At 39.8% G+C, this 21,687-nt stretch overlaps 1 protein-coding gene across 4 annotated transcripts in view; it reads right to left on the reverse strand.

Annotated features, from left to right (window-relative positions):
- The window catches only part of LOC132763433 (transient receptor potential cation channel subfamily V member 1-like), a 44,986-nt gene extending 23,302 nt beyond the window's left edge, over positions 1-21,684 (reverse strand). Inside the window, exons 1-8 of one of the 4 annotated variants that reach the window (XM_060756893.2) lie at positions 21,581-21,684; positions 19,454-19,651; positions 18,146-18,287; positions 14,095-14,278; positions 12,319-12,471; positions 8,780-8,955; positions 6,266-6,466; positions 1,184-2,932 (exon numbers count right to left, since the gene is read on the reverse strand). In XM_060756893.2, coding sequence (XP_060612876.2) covers positions 2,538-2,932; positions 6,266-6,466; positions 8,780-8,955; positions 12,319-12,471; positions 14,095-14,278; positions 18,146-18,287; positions 19,454-19,648 — 1,446 coding nt within the window. In that variant the 5' untranslated portion in view covers positions 19,649-19,651; positions 21,581-21,684 and the 3' untranslated portion in view covers positions 1,184-2,537. Of the gene's footprint in view, positions 1-322; positions 2,933-6,265; positions 6,467-8,779; positions 8,956-9,241; positions 9,247-12,318; positions 12,472-14,094; positions 14,279-18,145; positions 18,288-19,453; positions 19,652-21,405; positions 21,557-21,580 lie in introns of those variants that run through there. The other 3 variants (XM_060756892.2, XM_067472073.1, XM_060756891.2) reach the window with 3 other exon arrangements.
- Between the last annotated feature and the right edge of the window lie 3 nt (positions 21,685-21,687).

Here is a 21,687-nt window from a genome sequence, read left to right on the forward strand (position 1 = left end):
TTGGCAGAAGGAGGTTGGACTGAATAATAATAATATATGATGATGATGATGCCAAGCAAGAAGACACAATTCAATCCCTCCCAAGAGATGGCCATTCAGCCTTCAACTCTATTATTCTATGATTATGTTTATGTCTACTTGGAACCTGGCTGTAAGAAGAGCTGTTCACCAGTGGAACTCTCTGCATCAAACTCTGGTGGAGGTATGGATAAGGATTATTCTCTGTCGGACCAACAGGAGCTTCTGATATTACGATGTGATCCGGTGCCTTTAAGGGACTTTCAAAGCAACAGGTGTGAAGGTACAAAAAGGCAGGACTTACGGCTCTTCCGAGCTTCTCCTCGAAGGCGTTGCCTGGAGGCGAAGGAAAGCGGGCTTCTCCCTCCGTCTTTTGCTCTCTCCTTTCGCTTGGAAAGTGAGTCCAGACAATTGACAAGGAAAGCAATGATGAGTAATAGAGGAAGACATCAGCGATGGAAGACGAAGTTGATGGCTATTCCCCGGAGCCCGGCAAAAGCTTTTTGCAAACAAATCAGCCGAAAAGGGGGGAAAAATGGTTTTCCATCCGTCGTTTCGACTTATTATTGTTATTATTTTCCTCCTTCCTTCCATTTAGTAGCTGACAATTCAGATTTCCTCCCGAGTGGGGAGAAATGCATTATAAACAGTGGTGTCGGGTTTGGAAGCTCCAATGACATCATGTTGTTGTTGTTGTATAGTGATCTTGCTCCCAATCATGAAACTCGGGGCATCTTAAGCAATACGACCATTGAAAAGTATCCGCAAGAGTTTGTTAAAACCAAGAACATGGCAAAAAGGAGGCATTCTAGTCTTCCAAAACCCAGAACTCCAAAGCACTGAAAGGGAGAAATGGATACAATGATTCAGCAATATAACCAGGTGTGCCTGTAGCTTAGTAGCCCTGTTTGAGGAAGGCCTCAGTGTGAGAAGTTAGTAGGCCTCAGTGTGAGAGGCCTCAGTCTGAGAGAGCCCTCGGTGTGAGCAGGTCTCAGTGGGAGAAGTTAGTAGGCCTCAGTGTGAGGCCTGTGGGAGAAAGGCCTCAGTGTGAGAGGTCTCAGTCTGAGAGAGCCCTCGGTGTGAGCAGACCTCAGTGGGAGAGAGCCCTCGGTGTGAGCAGGCCTCAGTGAGAGAGAGCCCTCAGTGTGAGCAGGCCTCAGTGGGAGACAGGCCTCAATCTGAGATAGCCCTCGGTGAGAATGCCTCAGTGGGAGAAAGGCCTGTGTGAGGTAGACCTCAGTGTGAGGTAGACTTCAGTGTGAGAAAGGCCGCGATCAGAGACAGCCCTCAGTGTGAGAAGGCCTCAGTGTAAAGTAGGCCTCAGTTTGAGAAGGCCTGGTTTGAGAAGCTTTGGTGAGAGAAGCCTCAGGTTGAAGGCCTGTGTGAAGCTCCAGTGTGATGGCTACTGTGTATGAAGCTCCTGTGTAAGTTCGGTGTGAGAAGAGGCTCTGTGACAGCAAGTGGTTTCTCTGCATAAGAAAGAAGCCCAGCGTGGAAGCAAAGGAAGTGAAAAGAACTTTATTTGTGTTATGGAAACCTTGCTCTTGTAAATAGTGCAACCATATGATTTTGCTATAAAGAAAAGCCTCCTAAGGAAGAGAGAGCATTGGTCTGTGTGTTTTTGTTCTTTTTATCCCTTTGGGCTACTGGAGCTGGGTTGTGCTGCTTATAAGTTACTTTGCTATACATTCATGGTGGGGTATTTGGTTAATAAGCCCACTCGCCCAACAGAGGTATCATCTTTAGGAATGTTCTACGTCAGGTAACCTCAAACTGTTTGGGCCTCCAACTTCCCCAAATCCCTGTTGGTCAAGCTGGTGAAGGCTTCTGGGAGTCAGAGGCCCAAAGAGCTGGAAGACGGCAGTTTGTTGGTTCTAGGTCCTCCAACACCAAACCTATGGTAAAACTGTGGTGGAAGACTAGAGATATCTTCTCTAGGAATGTTCATCCCCAAACCATGGCATTCTAGCTGTTTGGGCTTCTAACTCCCCAAATTATTGATCATTGGTCAGGATGGAAAGGGCTTCTGGGAATCGGAAGCCTAAAGAGTTGGAAGGCAGTAGTTTTCTGTTCTAGGTCCTCCAACACCAACCCTATGGTATCCATGGTAGAATTGTGATGGAAGACTATAGCTATCTTCTCTAGGAGTGTTCTAGGTCCTCTCAAGAATTTTCTACGAATGTTCATTCTTAAACCATGGCCTTCTAGCTGTTTGGGCTTCCAACTTCCCAAATTGCTGATGATTGGTCAGGCTGGCATGGACTTCTGGGAGTCGGAGACTCAAAGAGCTGGAAGGTAGTTGTTTGCCTTTCTAGGTCCTCCAGCATCAATTCTATGGTAGCCTATGGTAGAATTGTGATGGAGAATTAGCAATATCCTCTCTAAGAAATGTTCTAAGTCAGGCATCTTCAAACTGGCTTCTGGGAGATGGAGGCACAAAGAACTGGAAGAGCAGTTTGTCTGTCTTAGGTCCTCCAACGCAAACCCTACGGCAGCCTATAGTAGAACCGCCAAAAGTGTCACTTCTTCTGCCGCAGGGCCAGGGCAGCCCCCATGGCAGCATCGACATCCTTTCCGTAGACAACCGGGAAGGGGTAGGCCTTCTCCACTTCCTGCCGCAAGACCTCGTTCTTGCAGATCCCGCTCCCGCCGGCCAGGATCCGCTGGACTCCGGCCTGCTTCAGCCGATCCGAGGACAGCATGGCCTGCAGGTTCTGGACCACTCCGCGACACAAGGCTCGGACCACGTGGCCCAGGGAGAGGTTGGAGGTTGCAATCCCTGTCGCTGAGGCCAGCCGTTCGGGGGAGTGTCGCTCCCCAAAGATGGTGGGGCTGATGCACAGGCCTGTTTCGGCTTGAGCCAAAGCCGCCTTGATCATCCGCTGGTAGATCTCTGGTTCAGAGCCTTGGATCCCTGAGAGAGACAGACAGAGAGAGAGGGGGACAGAGAGAGAAAGGAGTGCCATTGTTATAGGGAACTTATTGTTGGCGAGTGGGTTTATTAACAAAAGATCCTCCACATAAATGCACAGCAGAGTAACTTATTAGCAGCAGCGTGACCCAGCACCAGTAGCCCAAAGTGACAAAAAGAACAAGAACACACACAGACCAGTGCTATCTCTTCCTTCGGAGGGATTTCTTTGTAGTAAAATAATATAGTTGCACTATTTACAATAACAAGGTTTCCACAACACAAATAAATTCTTTATACGTCCTTCTTTGCTTCCATGATGGGCTTCTTCCTCATGCACGTAAGCCACAATACTCCCAGTACACACATTCCTTTCTTCTTCTTTTCTGACCATGACAATCAGTCTTTCATATGTAGAGCTTGAAAACTACCAAACGGCCTATCCTTCGAAGAGAGTGCCTTAATGAGGGTTTAATTGACCATTTCAATTGCTTTCCCGCTTCCCACTCGTCTGTCCGCATTTCGAGCCCTTAATTGTTTTGAGTGCTTCTGAGTCATTTATTCAGCCTTCCCCACTCCTCTCTTCACTGCACTATTACTTAAAACAATAGAAACATACAAGCTTAAAGATGGGAAGAGTCCAACCCTAAGCAGGACTGGACCTTTACGGTCCTTTTCCGTCTTTCAACAAACAATTTAGGCCTCACTTTGTCCCGTTATGGACCTTATCAAATTGAGATATGAGGAGTGTTCATGAAAGATTTCCCCTGACCCACTTCTATTTATCACAGGATGCTGAAACTGCCCATGTGTAATGATAGAAGTCTCTATAGGTTACATGCCAATTAATAATAATAATAATAATAATAATAATAATAATAAACAACTTTATTCATGCCCCCCCCCCCCCGCCACCGTCTCCCCAGAGGCGACTTAGGGCAGCTAACATGAGGCCAAGCCCGAAGATACAATACAGCAAAATAAAATACAAAATACAAAACAACAGAAATTACATCAGAATAAAATACATACAGTAGCAAAATAAAATAAATAAAGCAAAATAGCATAATAGAAAATCAAACACAATTGACAACTCAGAACTGATAACAGTCTTGATTTTACAAGTGCGGAAGTGGTGTGAGGTTTGGTGATGGACCCAGTGGAATCCAGAGCAGTCCTCCAATTTTTTTCCTTGCAAGGCCGCACACCAAAGGAGACGTTCGGCGAGATGAAAGAGGTTGATGGGAATGATTCCCCATTATATACTGGAATACTGTGTCAATTTCTGGGCACCACAACTGAAGGGAGATGTTGAGAAGCTGGAATGTGTCCAGAGGAGGGCAAATAAAATGCTCAAGGGTCTGGAGAACAAGCCCTATGAGGAGCGGTTTAAAGAGCTGGGCATGTTTAGCCTACAGAAGAGAAGGCTGAGAGGAAACATGATAGCCATGGATAAGTATGTGAGAGGAAGTCCTACAGAGAAGGGAGGAAGCTTGTTTTCTGCTGCCCTGGAGACTAGGATGCGGAACAATGGCCTCAAACTACAAGAAAGAAGATTCCATCTGAACATTAGGAAGAACTTCCTGACTGTGAGAGCAGTTCAACAGTGGAACTCTCTGCTCCTTCTTTGGAGGCTTTTAAACAGAGGCTAGATGGCCATCTGTTGGGGGTGCTTTGAATGAAATTTTGCTGCTTCTTGGCAGAATGGGGTTGGACTGATCTGGCCACGGTGATCCATGCTCTGGTTACATCCAGAATAGATTACTGCAATGCACTCTAGGTGGGGTTGCCTTTGAAGACTGTTCGGAAACTCCAACTAGTCCAACGGGCGACAGCCAGATTACTCACTGGAGCGCCATATAGGGAGCATACTACCCCCCTGTTATATCAGCTCCACTGGCTGCCGGTCCATTTCCAAGCACAAATCAAAATGCTGGTCTTGGCCTATAAAACCCTATATGGCTCTGGCCCAGCTTACTTATCCAAACGTATCTCTCTCTACTGTTATATTTGTCATATTTGTTGCGGCATCGAATTGTAAGCTGCTCTGAGTCGTCTCCCCCGGGGGGTTGAGAAGGGCAGGGTAGAAATGTTGTAAATCTATATAAATAAATATGTAATGTTCATTTGTGAGATTAACATAACTTAAAAACCACTGGATGAATTGACACCAAATTTGGACACAATACACCTAACAGTCCAACGAGTGCCCATCACCCCTAAAAAACACACACACACACAAAACCCCAGCAGAGCAGACTTAAAACACCCCAAAATACACCATATATACATATACACATACACTCATATGTATATATATGCACAAACATACAGAAATATACATGTATATACACACACATATACATACACATATAGACACATGCACACACAAATATACATATATATACACATATACATATGCATATATACATATACACATACATACACACATATATACACACAAATATGCATATAGACAACCACACACATATACACAATATACACAATATGCATGGAAACATATAAACACACATATATATACACCCATATATATATATATATATACACACACACACAAACACACATATATACACAAATACACACACAAAAAACACATATACACAGACTGGGTCATAGGGACGCGTAGCAGGGGATGGCTAGTCTATATAAATAAAAATGTAATGTTCGTTTGTGGGATTATCAACTGACCCCAAATTTGGACACGATACACCTATCAGGCCAATGAATGACCATCACTCATAAAAACACTGAAAAACACAGTGGAAGAGACTTAAAAAGCCAAAAAAAATAAAAAATGCATTACAATGCATGCACAAAACCACATATATACACATATACACAAATATACACACACATATATACACATACAAAACACATATACACAGACTGGGCCACAGCAACGCGTGGCAGGGGATGGCTAATAATAAATAAATAAATAAATAAATAAGGTTTCTTCCAACTTTATGATTCTATGAGATATTCATTGAAAAATTATTGCAAAATGAGCTCTAGGTTGTCCCACACAAACAAAGCTTTGTCAGTTTAATAAACTTTACTCATGTTTTTATGATCGAACCAATTATGAAATAACATTTATAGCCCAGGAACAAAAACCGCGTTACATAGTGTCATCGAGAGTGATGACAAGGGTATGCATCCTATCTGAATATAGTATACATCTGGTTTTTTAAAAAATACATACAGATATAAACAAAGAGAACATTCCAATATGCTAAGGTCGGGACTGCATGATAGCCAACTCCTATCTCTGTGATTTTAAGCATCTCCTCATTCAGAAATGCGGTTTTTACTTACCTAGGTCGGCCATCCACCTTAGCAGCATGTCCACAAACGTCGCCACCGCATTCCCACCATTCAAGGACGCTGCCACCACCAAATAGCGGTTGTCAAAATAGGGATAGTATGACACTGGAGAATTTGGGTCTGGAGTGTCTCCGGGTCGGAATTCGGAAGGCATGGCAACCGTGAGCTGAGCGGAAGTGCCAATGTTGAGAACTAGGAGGAAAAGAAATACTTTTGGGGCCTCAAGAACAAATCTCCACTCATCAGGTCCTTAAGACTCAGGAAGGAAGCATGGTGCCAGCGTGGGTTAGGATCATCAGTTGCAACAAACCCTTCTGCCGGCAGGACTGAAGACCAACAGGTCGGAGGTTCAAATCCGGGGAGAGCGAGGATGAGCTCCCTCTGTCAGCTCCAGCTCCCCATGCAGAGACATGAAAGAAGCCTCCCACAAGGATGGTAACAACATCAAAACATCTGGGTGTCCCCTGGGCAACGTCCTTGCAGACGGCCAATTCTCTCACACTAGAAGCGACTTGTAGTTCCTCAAGTCACTCCGGACATGAAAAAAAGCTTCATCAGAAAAAAAAAAATCATGACACATAGCTCAAGATGGCATGGGTTCGCTCTCCTTAGAGGTCAACATGGCATCAGGTCCTCTTTCATGGAGGCATCATGGTGAGAGAGAAGGAGAAGAGAATGGATCGAGCAACCTGGCTGGGTTGTTGTGATTGTCGTTCCTAACCTATGCTGACACATGGCCCATTCTGGAGCAATTTTGATAGGAGTTACAAGTGAATGGCAAAGGCAACATATTCCCCTACCACGTCATTAATTCCGTGCAAAAAAGGGAAGTTTGGGAGGACAGCAAACAAAAAGACAGCCGGTACCACCATAATGGAGAAAACCAACTGATCAGTTAGGCTAGGGCTGGACATTAGATACCCAACGCAAAGGAGAATTCAGACACTGTTCCCCTCTGTACCTCCCTGCAGATATTACATTTATTATTTTACTATTACTTTCATTACAGTGTTCCTTGACTTATCGCGGGTGTTACGTTCCAGGATCACCTGCAAAAAGTGAAAATCCACGAAGTAAGGACAATATATATATATATATATATATATATATATATATATACACACATACATACATACATACACAGAGAGAGAGAGACACACACACACTATATACTCACACACAATCTCACATTGGCAAGTAGCATCTCAAGAGGATGCTGCGCAAGTCCTACTTTCATTTTTCATTTTTGGTGTGTATTCATCCGCTGAGTATATCCTGACACCCTTTTCTTTTTAGGGAGCTTGACACCTCTCCTGCCTTTCTTTCCCTGCACCAGGTTGGTCTCGTAACATCATGTGGGTCCCCCCTCCTCCCTCCCTCCCGACCCACCTGCCATTCGCCCCTCTAGACTTGTCCATCATCCTTCCCTTCCTTCCTTCCCTTCCTTCTCCTGCTTTCAACCCGGAAGGGCTCCCATCTGCAGGGGAGAGTGAGGAAGAAGAGGAGGAGGAAGAAGGTGAGGAGGAGGAGCTGGACGAGTGGGGTGCCTGCAGGAGGTGGCTTCCCAGGCTGGCATCTCCCACGGTTCGTGTGGCAAGGAGAGGCGCAGCTCCAGTATAAATATATACATTAATGTATTTATTGAAAAACCATAAAACAGCGAGTCCGCAAAAAGTGAACCGTGAAGTAGCAAGGGAACACTGTATTACATTTGTTACTTTATTGCTGTTCATATCAGGCAAATTCCATAGATCTGCCAAAAACCGGAGTTATCTGTACAAGGACTACACGCTAAGGTAAAAAGTTGTGGTCTCTTCCAACTGAATGAGTCTACAAAGTCCAAATCTCCATTTTTGAACTATTAGGGATTCCTCATCTTCGGAAGAGGAAGGGGAACAGGGAAGTGCTCAGGAATTGGAGGAAGAAGAAGAATCAGATGATGAGGGTTTGAAAGTGCCCACATTTCTAGAGAGACGAAAAGAGACAGAGCACAGACGACATTCAGCAAGGATAGCTGCTAAAAACACTGAGCTAATTGGGAGACCGAGGATAGCTGCTAAAAACGCTGAGCTAATTGGAAGATGCCCTAGAACCTCCTACGTGGGGAATTCAGGGCTATAAATCAGAAGCAGGAGCAGTCAGCTTTTGCTGGTAACAACGACCCTGATACTGATGTTTTCACTCCAACGGAATCTGCTTTGTGTCTGCTGCTAAGGACATAGTTCATTGCCCGTTGTCTGTTGGAAGACTGGTGTTTCTTTTGGGACTTTGCAAGAGACTTTAATTTGTGTCTGGATTAAGACTTCCTTGCTTTCTTTTGCATTTTTCAATTGCATTTGCTTATACTTTGCGTTTGCTGAAGTAAAGCATTTTTCTTTTACTTTCAACATTGTCTAAAGGTTGTCTATGAAGGGCAACTCAGGACACTGAGACAGACAGAATGTAACTTTTTGAAGTACAGATTCCGGCCTAAAGCCACCCCCCCCCCCCCTTTGGTTTACATACCGGCATCAGTGTCTTGGGTCATACAAGAGCGTACCGAACACTGGAAATCCCCCAAAGCAGCACCCACTTCGGTCCCCTTTGGCACCCCGTGCCATGCGTAGGCCGTTCTCCCTGCTATGTCGCCCGGCTGGACCACTTCCGGAAGCAAACAGATAGGGAACCCGGATTCCCGGAGGCTAAAACCAGGAGGGAGAGATCAGCGGTAGGTGGGAGCAGGATAGGAGACAACTCAGGCTACTCAATCCATGCATGTTACTCAGACACTCAAGTTTGAAACAGGCATGCTGGGTAATTGAACAAAACAAAGCCACACGTAGAATATTCGAGTTGTGGTTATAGGGCTGAAAGCTGCCTCGTAAGGACTCTCTCTAATGTCAAGATTCGTTCTCAAACACTGGAACAGCCCTGATGGAGAACTGCAAGCGATTATTGCGCCACTATCATGCACTGATTCCGAAATGTTAGGTCTTCCGAAAGTAAACAAACAAACACAATTATCAGAAGGGAAACACTCCACTAACAACTTTTGCCAAACCAGGTTAGCAATGAAGACGGCGAGAGACAAAACAGACAGAAGGGTTTCTACCAAAATGAATTAGCAAAGAGGACTGGCTCCCTTGGCCATGACTTCCCAGTTGGCGGTCCAACTTGTATCCATGGTCTATGTAAGAAGTTGTGGATGCCGTTTCCTGCAAAAAATAAGCCGGGTTGCTTCAAAAGGCTTTCCCGAGTTCCATCAGACTTACGTGTAGCAGGCGAGCATATTCTGCAAATATTTGGGTGCATTTGCACTACAGAGCGAATGCAGTTTGACGTCACTTGAATTGCTATGGCTCCTTGCAAGGGGATCCTGGGAGTTGTAGTTTTCTAAGGCCTTAAACATTCTCTGTCCAAAAAATGCTGCTGCACCCTAAATTCCTGTTGTTGTTACTGCTGTTATTTGATGCACCCTGAGTTCATATTGTTATAGATGCACCATAAACCTATGTTATTATACACCCTAATACCATATTATTATTTGATGCACCCTAAGTCTACACTGTTACATACTTTACAATATTATTGGATGCTCCCAAGCTCAAATCATTATTATTGTTAGATGCCCCCCACCCAAACCCAATACTGTAGATGCACCCTAATTCCATATTATTATTAGATGCAATCTAAATCCACATGATTATGTCCCTGAAGTATTATTATTATTAGATACATCATAACACAATGATATTGTATACCCTGCATGCATATTAAGTGCACTCTAACTCCATATAATAAATAATAATAATAATAATAATAATAATTCCATATTATTATGTGTCCAACATGCATATTATTTTATTAGTTGCACCCCAATTCCATATTTTTATTAGATGTAGTCTGAATCTACATGATTATGCCCCTGAAGTATTATTATTATTATTATTATTATTATTATTATTATTATTATTATTAAATGCACCATAACACCATGCTATTACATACCCTGCATGCATATTATTTTTATTAAGTGCACCCTAATAATAATAATAACAACTCCATATTATTATGTGTCCAACATTCATATTATTTTTATTAGATGCATCCTAATTCTTTATTATTATTAGATGCAGTCTAAATCCACATTACTATGCCCCTGAAATATTATTATTAGCTGCACCAAAACACCATGCTATTATATACCCTGAATGCATATTATTTTATTAAGTGCACCCTAATTCCATATAATAATAATACTAACTCCATATTATGTGTCCAACATGCATATTATTTTTATTAGATGTACCCTAATGCCATATTATTATGCCCCAGAATAATAATAATAGTAATAATAATAATAACATCACCATTATCATCTAATTCCATATTATTATATACCCTATGCTCCAGGCTTTAGCACACAGCAGGTTAACCGCCAGCTGGAATAAATCTTGCCAACCGAAAGGTTGACAGTTCAAAGCTTCTGCCTTTATCCCAGCTTCTGCCTATCTAGCAGTTTCGAAAACAGCAATGTGAGAAGATAAATAGGTACTGCTTAAGAGGGGAGGTATTTAAGGTACCCATAAGGAAATGCCAGGAATGTAATTTGATCGAGGAGGAATTTTACGAACAAAGCTCTTCGGCAGGGAAAGTGGAGCGACAACACTCCCTGTGGCCAGAACCAAACACAGCCTCTAAAATGCCAAAGAAGGGAAAGTTGTCTGTCTTGTCAGTGTATAATGGCATTGAATGTTTGCCGTATATGTGTTCTGTGATCCGCTCTGAGTCCCCTTCGTGATGAGATGGGCAGAATATAAGTACTGTAAATAAAAATATATGCAAATATATACAATCTGAGATCAGTGAAGAGAGGGGCCAGGAAGGCAGTTCCACCTTGTCTCCTGCACTGTGCTTTAATATAATATAATATAATTAATATAATATAATATATAGTATATACATATAATATTGATAATAATGTAATACAATATACTAATAATAATAATAAAATGATATTATAATTATATGTTTTATATTAAATGTAATATTACTAATAATATTACAGTATAATGTTATAGTGCAATGTAATATAAAATATTAAAATTGAGCTATGATAATAATAATAATATATTGTATTTACTTTTTACTTGTAAGCTGCTCTGTAAGTCCTCTTCAGGGTGAGAAGGGCAGCATATAAATGTCATAAATAAATAAATAAACAAACAAACAAACATATATACATATATATATATATATAAGGATTGCAGTGCCCCAAGTTATTGAATGGTTTTCACTAACACTGTCAAGCACCTCACCCTGGAATATCTGTCAACATAGCTTTATACTTCAAGATCAGCCAATGAATTATCAATAATAACAAGCTGTTAAGGAACAAGCAGAAGAGTAACTGAAATCCAGATTCAATCCTATCACCAAACATACAACCAACAAAACTGTCCTAAACTCCAAACAGTGAGCACAGAATCCGAGACGTTGCCACCAACAATCGGCCAGCACACTGCAAAGCATTAAATGCTGCCTGATCCCTACTCCTAGTTATTCTCTCAGCAATTCTGATTGAATCCCTTTGAATCAATCCAATCACCAAATTTACAACCAATGAAACCATCCCAAACTCCAAACAGTGTCTACAGCTCTCCCAACTGAGCACAGGATCCAAGATGTTGCTACCAGTAACCAGGCAGCAGATTGCAAAGCTTTAAATGTTGCTTTCACTGCTGAATCCTACCCTCGGCAATTCTCATTGAACACCGCAGCTGAGATATTTCTCTTCTCTGTTCCAGAAAACAATAGATAATTACCAAAAAAGGTGACAGCAACTCAAACCTCAATTCCTCCTCCGTCCCTCACGCAAAGACAAAGTTTGTGCAGTTTAATACATTTTTCCCATGTTTTTATGACAGAATCAATTAGGAAATGACACTGACAACCCAGGAATGAAATCATAGTGTTACGTAGTGTTATTTAATGTCTACTGGCCCCATTCACAGGGCATGATGGGAGTTGCAACTCCTCTGGAGGCTGGGAAAGAGGCAACTTACATGTCGGTATTCCAACTCCGGCTGGTGGTGCTGAAATAGCCCCAACTGGCCGCGTTCTGGGTGGTCATTCGAGGCTTTTCCTGTCCGCACAGCATGGTCACCACATAATCATGGACGGTTCCAGCCGCATCGTAAGGCTTCAGGAAATCGGGGCTGTTCAGCCAGAAGAAAAAGCAGAGGTTAATCAATATATATTTTGGCCGTGGTGTTCTAGCAGCATTTTCTCCTGATGTTTCACCTTTCAAACACTTTCAAACCAGGAACAGAACTTTTTTCAAATTGTGTTGTTGTTGTTGTTAGTAAGCAAGTAAAGTTTATTATGGTCAATGACCAGATCACAACATGGGGACCCTGTCTCGAATATTTTTATTTACATGTTGTTGTTGTTATCCAATTCTTCTCTACTAATTATAATAATAATAATAATAATAATTATTATTATTATTATTATTATTATATTTTACCCACCACTTCTCTTCCTATTATTATTAACATTATTTTCCTATCCATTTCTTCTCTATTATTATTATTATTATTATTATTATTATTATTATCTTATCCAATTCTTCTCTACCAATTATTTGTATTTTACTGACACAAAAACATAGTATGACATAGCAAACGAGATCTATATTTCGTATCAAAAAATCACAAGTCAAACACTTCCCAAGCATCTAGGACTGTGTGATGTACTATTTATTATTATTATTAATTATTAATTATTATTATTATTATTATTATTATTATTATTATTATTATCTTATCCAATTCTTCTCTACCAATTATTTCTATTTTACTGACACAAAACCACAGTATGACACAGCGAACAAGATCTATATGCTGGATTTCGTATCAAAAAATGACAAGTCGAACACTTCCCAAGCATCTAGGACAGTGTATTGTACTATATTATTATTATTATTATTATTTGAAATACAACAAGATGAGTCCACAGCAGACACTCTGCAGGCTGTTGAATTGGATCACATGTCGGACACTTCCCAAGTGTCTAGGACTCTGTGATGTATCGGCGAATAATGCGTGCCGATTTCTACCTATTATTATTATTATTATTATTATTATTATTATTATTATTTTCTTACCCACCTTCTCCACCAATTATTATTATTATTTCTTACCCAATCCTCTACCAATTATTATCTTACCCATTTACTCATTTCTTCTTTACAAATTATGATTAATATTAACAATGTTTTCTTATCTACCTTCTCCACCAATTATTATTAATAACTCTCTACAAAACATTGTGAATATTAATTATGAAAATTAATATTTTCTTACCCACTTTTTCTCTACCAATTATTATGATTCTTATCCACCTTTCTATCACTTTTCTATTATTATTATTATTATTATTATTATTATATTCTTACCCACCACTTCCTATTATTATTAACATTATTTTCTTACCCATTTCTTCTCTACCAATTATTATTATTATTATTGTTAACATTATTTTCTTACCCATTTCTTCTCTATCAATTAATTTTTTTCTTGTCCAACTCTTTTCTACCTATTATTATTATTATTATTATTATTTTATCCACTTCTTCTCTACCAACTATTATTATTAAAATTATTTTCTTACTCATTTCTTCTCTACCAATTATTATTATTATTGTTAACATTATTTTCTTATCAATTTCTTCTCTACCTATTATCATTATTATTTTGAAATCCTAGCAAAGGCTCCTGGCCCTTGCTTAATAACAAGTTATTAATGCTACTATGGTGAAGGAGGGAACATTGCCGTACTTGTTTGCTAAGTACCAATAGATGGTGGCACAGCCATAGCCCGTGGCCACATTGAGGTGCGATCTTGGCTTTGGAAGGGAGGACAGGAAGTGGCTGCTGCAGCGGCCATCTTGCCAGGTGACCAAAGGGCTGACTGCGTCAGGCTCAAAGCGCCACCTGCGGTCTCGCTCCACCCACTTGCACCCTGCAATGAGAAAACCGAGAAGTGATGGAGTATTTGTGCTTCCAAGGGCTACTTTGTGCAATGCAACAGCTAACAAATAAACTTCACTGAGCAGGAAGGAGGACAGCTATGGAGAACAAATGCAAGAAATGGATCCGATAGAGAACAATCCTTATCCAAACATAGAATCATAGAAAAAAGGCGCTTCCACTGGACTCTGATGCAGAGAGTTCCACTGATGAACAGCTAGGAAGTTCTTCCTCATATTCATGGGGAATCTCCTTTTCTGTCATTTGGACCCGTACATAGACATAAACATAGGATCATACAGTCAGAGGCTGAATGGCCATCTGTTGGGAGCAAATGAATTGTACCTTCCTACCTGGCATCATCATCATCATGATCACATATTATTATTTTTATCATTCAGTCCAACTCCTATCTGTCAAGCAGGAAGATAGAATTACTACCATATTATTATCCATTATTATCTATTGTTGTTGTTGTTGTTTTTGAATTACATTTATATTCCGCCCTTCTCACCCCGCAGGAGACTCAAGGTGGGGCACAACATACAAACAGCAAACATTCAATGCCGCAGACACCTCCAAGGTCATGTAACTAGCATGACTGCATGGAGCACCGTTACCTTCCCGCCGGAGCGTTACCTATTGATCTCCTCACATTTGCATCTTTTCGATCTGTTAGATTGGCATAAGCTGGGGCTAACATCGGGAGCTCATCCGGCTACCCAGATTTGAACCTGCGACCTTTTGATCAACAAGGTTTTACCCACTGCGTCATTGGGGGCTCCTTATTATACATTACTATTATTATTATTATTATTATTGACTGGATTGACCTTGAAGGAGCTGGGAGTGGTGACAGCCAACAGGGAGCTCTGGTGTGGGCTGGTCCATGAAGTCACAAAGAGTCGGAAACGACTGAACGAATGAACAACAACAATTATTATTATTATTATTATTATTATTATTATTAGCCATTATTATTAGCCATTATTACATATTATCTATCACTATTCATTATTATCCATTATTGATTTATTTAATTTATTTAGGACTTTTAAATACCACCCTTTTCACCCTGAACGGGACTCAGAGTGGCTTACAAGTTATTTGTACATATAGTATATATTATTATATATTATCTATTATTGTTGTTGTTCATTCGTTCAGTCGTCTACGACTCTTCGTGACCTCATGGACCAGCCCACGCCAGAGCTCCCTGTCAGCCGTTACCACCCCCAGCTCCCTTGAATTGAATTGAATTGAATTGAATTGAATTACTAATATTATGTATTTATTTTATTTATTTCATTTTACTCTGCCTTTGTCACCCAAGGAGACTGAAGGGTGCTTACCCATTATTGAAATATTATATTATTATCCATTATTATTAGTATCTATGATGATAATGATTATTAGACTCATTGAGGTGCATAGCCAACAAAACCCTTTTCTTTTCTGTCTCTATTTCAGATAGATGGCCACATTCATTCATATGTGTGTGTGTATTGCAAGAATAAATGCAAATTGCAACCAATTAAACACAATAATGAAGCAAAAGGCCTTTTCGAAGGCAGATTTCAAAGCAATCTCCAGTAAAACAATAAAAGTAAAGCTTCCCGAGAGACACAAATCCCGCACTCCTTGCCTTAACTGCATCCATTTGCCATTTTGGAAAAGGACCAGCTTTTAAAATGTCCATTAACACAGAAAGGAGAAATAACAAAGAGATTAAAACCACAAAAAATGTCTTGTTTCTTCTTTTAAAAAACAAACAAACACAAAGCAACAAAAGCCTCCATTTGCAGCAAAGAGAAAAATATGTAGCTTTGTTTTCAATTCCAAAAGGAGAAAAACATCAGTTTTAAGAGCTGGACGATATTGTCTGTGTAAGTGGACAGCCCGGCCAAATACATACATATTTTCACTTTTATTATTTATTTATTCATTCACGACATTTATATGCTGCCCTTCTCACCCCGAAGGGGACTCAGAGCGGCTTACAAGATATATATACATTCAATATATTATATTATTAGCATAGTACAATATAAGTATTATAAACTACTATATTGTACTATACCATTATATTGTAATATTATTAGTAATATTACGTGTAATATAAAATATATAATTATAATATATTATTAGTAGTAGTATTATATTGTATTACATTATAATAATTTTTAATATTATATGTATATACAATACATTATATTATATTATATTATTAGCATAGCACGGGAGACAAGATGGAACTTGTTTATTATTTGCATAGATATGCTCCAATCAGTCATGCCAATGGCCACAAGACCTTGAAGGTGTCTACGGACAACGCCAGCTCTTTGGCTTAGAAATGGAGATGAGCACCACCCCTCAGAGTCATCTTTACCTTTTGTATAGATATTGTGCTTTGATTATTCTGTTTTATGCTAAGCAATGTTTTTGTTTACATGCTGTCTGACTCTTTTGAGTGCCGATCTGGGAGAAAAGCAAAATAGAAATTAAATAAATAATCAGAATCATTGGGTTGTTGTAGGTTTTTCCGGGCTATATGGCCATGTTCTAGAGGCATTTTCTCCTAGGCCATATAGCCCAGAAAAACCTACAACATGCCCAACATGGCCATATAGCCCAGAAAAACCTACAACAACCCAATGATTCCGGCCATGAAAGCCTTCGACAATAAATCGGAATCATAATAATATAGCAGTAGCTGACCAAAAGGTTGGCAGTTCGAATCCAAGTCATACTCAAAATTAATAATAATAATAATAATAATAAAACAAACAAATAAATAAATAATGGATACTAATGAATAATAATAGATAATATATAATAATGGATAATGAATAATAATATTAATAAAGTATAATAAGGAGTCCTCAGTAGCGCAGTGGGTTACGGCGCTGAGCTGCTGAACTTGCCGATCGAAAGGGCACCAGTTCGAATCCAGGGAGCGGGGGTGAGCTCCCGCTGTTAGCCCCAGCTTCTGCCAACCTAGCAGTTTGAAAACATGCAACTGTGAGTAGATGAATAGGTACCCGCTTCTGCAGGAAGGTAATGGCACTCCATGCAATCATTTATTTATTTATTTACTACATTTATATACCGTCCCTGTCAACCCGCAGGCAACTTGCTTTACAGTCGGCACCAAGACCATAAAATACAACTACAATACAATTAAAAAACTTTAAGATAATATAAAACCATAGCATGGTCATGACTTAATGTCAAGGGAAAATCTTTACCTTTATTCACGAGATAAGAACAATAATAATATGTAAAATAATAACAATAATAATGGATATTAATATAATAATAATAGTTATAGTCCCCGGTGGTGTAGTTGGTTAAACTGCTGAACTGCTGAGCTTGTTGACCAAAAGTCACAGGTTCGAATTCGGGGAGCAGTGTGTCAGCCCCAGCTCCTGACAACCTAGCAGTTCGAAAACATGCAAATGTGAGTAGATCAATAGGTACTACTCCGGCAGGAAGGTGACAGTGCTCCATGCAGTCATGTCAGCCACATGACCTTGGAGGTATCTATGGACAATGCCGGCACTTCGGCTTAGAAATGGAGATGAGCAGCAGACTAGACTTAATGTTTACCTTTAACTCCCAAATACAGTTTCTAATGGGACCAGTCGTAAAACCCTATACAACAAACAATGACCATTTCTCATGTTTATTATTATCGAAGACCTAAAACCCAGGAATCAGAAAGACATCCTTTTAGGCCCAAGACCTGCTCCGCTTCGGAAACCCCATGCGTGTGTTTGGGCTTTCAAAATGAGCCACGCTTGGAAGAAAGAGGAAACATAGACTCAGATGACAAAGAACAAGAAGGAAGAGTTCTGACCTCGGCTTGTTTTCCAGAAGACGACACCGTGCATCTGTCCAGAGATGCCGATGCGGTTTACGCGCTGCAACGATTGCGGAGGAAGCTTTCCCAGGCAGGCGTCCAGGGCGGCCACGATTCGGCGGACATCTTGCTCATCCCTCTGGCCAAAACGGGACAAAAGGAAGGGAAGTAAGTGGAAAATCCTCCAAAGTATGCTTTGGTGGATCCAATGGACTTCTGTCCATGATCCAGCTAGACTTAAATGCAAAGGAGAAGCGGGAAATACAATTATTTATTTATTTATTTATTTACGGCATTTATATGCCTTCCTCCTCACATCGAAGGGGACTCAGAGCGGCTTACAAGGTATATATTACATACAATATATTATATTATTAGTGTAGTACAATATTAGCATCAAACATTACTGTATTGCATCATACTGTTACGTCGTAATATTATTAGTAATATTACATGTAATATAAAAATATAATCATAATATAATATTATTATTATATTGCATTACATTATATTATAAATATTATATGTATATACAATATATTATATTATATTATTAGAATAGCACAGGAGACAAGGTGGAACTTGTTATTGTTGTTGTTGTTGAAGGCTTTAATAGAATCACTGGGTTGCTGTGAGTTTTCCAGGTTGTGTGGCCATGCTCCAGAAGCATTCTCTCCTGATGTTTCGCCCACATCTATGGCAGGCTGTGGCCTGTTAGAATCTAGGCAAGTGAGGTTTATATAGCTGTGGAAAAATGTCCAGGACAGGAGAAAGAACTCTTGTTTGTTTTACAATGAACGTTGCAATTGGCCACCCTGACTAGCAATGAATGGCCTTGCAGCTTCAAAGCATGGCTGCTTCCTGCTTGGGGGAATCCTTTGTTGGGAGGTGTTAGCTGGCCCTGATTGTTTCCTGTCTGGAACTCCCCTTTTTTCTGAGTGTTGCTTTTTATTTACTTTATTTCAGTACTGGTCATCAAATGTCTTTCTCCCACTCTGGACATTATTCCACAGGTATATAAACCTCACTGGCCTAGTTTCCAACAGACCTCACCACCTCTGAGGATGCCTGCCGTAGATGTGGGCGAAATGTCAGGAGAGAATGCTTCTGGAACACGGCCAGACAGCCTGGAAAACTCACAGCAACCCTGCCCTTGATTATCTTCTTCTTTGGAGGCTTTGAAGCAGAGGCTGTGTGGCCATCTGTCAGGAAGGTTTTGATGGTGCTTTTCCTGCATGAAGTCAGAAAAGAAGGGGGTTGGACTGGATGGCCTTTGGGGTATCTCCCATCTCAGTGATGTTTTACCTTCGGTCCAGAAATGTCATGGCTCTCTATGGCGGCCCCGGTGGCTTCGGTGCAGCTTGCAATGACCGCTGGCCCTTGGCGTGTCTCCTCCATTAAGACGGCCTTCACCGAAGTTGTTCCCAAGTCAATGCCCAAAATGCAGGGAGACCCCACAGCATTCGAAGCCTTGTCCTCCTCTCTCCGTGGCGCCTGCATTCTCTGCAATGAGAAAACAGGGGAGAATATGAATGTCTTTTTGCATAATAATCATCATCATATCGTATTCTACATTATTGTAATTATTTATTATTTACATTTTATTATTATTATATCGAATATTGTATTCTACATCATTATCGAATTATATATTATTAGACCAAATATTTTATTCATTAAGTAAAGGTAAAGATTTCCCCTTGTGTCTGACTCTGGAGGATGGTGTTCATGTCCATTTCTGAGCCAAAGAGCTGGTGTTGTCCGTAGACACCTCCGAGGTCATGTGGCCGGCATGACTACATGGTGCGCTGTTACCTTCCAGCAGAAGCAGTACCTATTGATCTCCTCACATTTGCATGTTTTCGAACTGCTAGGTTGGCTGAAGCTGGAGCTAACAACAGGGGCTCACCCCGCTCCTTGGATTCGAACCTCCAACCTTCCAGTCAGCAAATTCAGCAGCTCAGCAGTTTAACCCACTGCACCACCAGGTGCTCCTCATTATTCTACAATATTATTAATATTGTATAGAAGTTTGTATTCAACATAATTATTGAATTGCATATTATTGTTATTATTATATTGAAAACTGTATTCTACATAAGTGTAATTATGTATTATTGCATATATTATAATATTGAATATTATATTCTGCATCATTATTGAATTATATATTATTATTATATTGAAGATTATATTCTATATCATTATTGAATTATATTATATTATATTATTATTATTATTATTATTATTATTATAACCCGGTGGCGCAGTGGGTTAAAGCACAGAGCTGCTGAGCTTGTTGATCGAAAGGTCGCAAGTTCGATTCTGGGGAGCGGCGTGAGCTTCCGCTGTCAGCCCTAGCTTCTGCCAACCTAGCAGTTTGAAAACATGCAAATATGAGTAGATCAATAGGTACTGCTTCGGCAGGAAGGTAACGACGCTCCATGCAGTCATGCCGACCACATGACCTTGGAGGTGTCTATGGACAACGCTGGCTCTTCGGCTTAGAAATGGAGATGAGCACCACACCCCAGAGTCAGACATGACTGGACTTAATGTCAGGGGACTACCTTTACCTTTTTATACAAACTCAACATTGAATATTATATTCTGCATCGTTATTGAATTATATATTATTATTATATCAAAGATTATATTCTATATCATTATTGATTTATATTATTATTATACAAATCCAACATTGAATATTATATTCTGCATAGTTACTGAATTATATATATTATTATTATATCGAATATTATATTCTATATTATTATTTAAATATATTATTATACAAACACAACATTGAGTATTATGTTCTGCATAGTTATTGAATTATATATTATTATATTGAAGATTATATTCTATATCATTATTGAATTATATATTATTATACAAACCCAACACTGAATTATATTCTCCATAGTTATTGATTGAATTATATTATTATTATTATTTTATCAAAGATTATATTCCATACCATTATTGAATTATATTATTATTATAAAACCCAACATTGAATATTATATTCTGCATAGTTATTGAATTATATAGTATTATATTGAAGATTATATTCTATATCATTATTGATTTATATTATTATTATTATTATTATACAAACCCAACATTGAATATTATATTCTGCATCGTTATTGAATTATATTATTATTATTATTATTATTATTATTATATCGAAGATTATATTATATATCATTACTTAATTATATTATTATTATTATTATTATTATTATACAAACCCAGAACCAAGAGTTCCAGTTGAGGAGATAAAGGCCCTTTCCTGACTGAACTTTGGACTAAGCGCCACGCCCAAGATGGCGGATTCGAGTCAACACGGCCAGAGTCTCATTCCCCTCAGTGGCCTATAGCAGAAGGAGGACTCCCGTAGCTGCCATCTTGGGTGTGAAACTTTACCTGAGTTGTTTGGTCACGCCCAAGATGGCGGATTGACGTCACCACGTCGAGCGTCTCATTCCCCTCGGTGGCTTATAGCAGGAGGAGGTCTTCGTGGCCGCCAGCTT

This window comes from Anolis sagrei, chromosome 11 (assembly GCF_037176765.1).
Source record: "Anolis sagrei isolate rAnoSag1 chromosome 11, rAnoSag1.mat, whole genome shotgun sequence".
NCBI lineage: Eukaryota > Metazoa > Chordata > Lepidosauria > Squamata > Dactyloidae > Anolis > Anolis sagrei.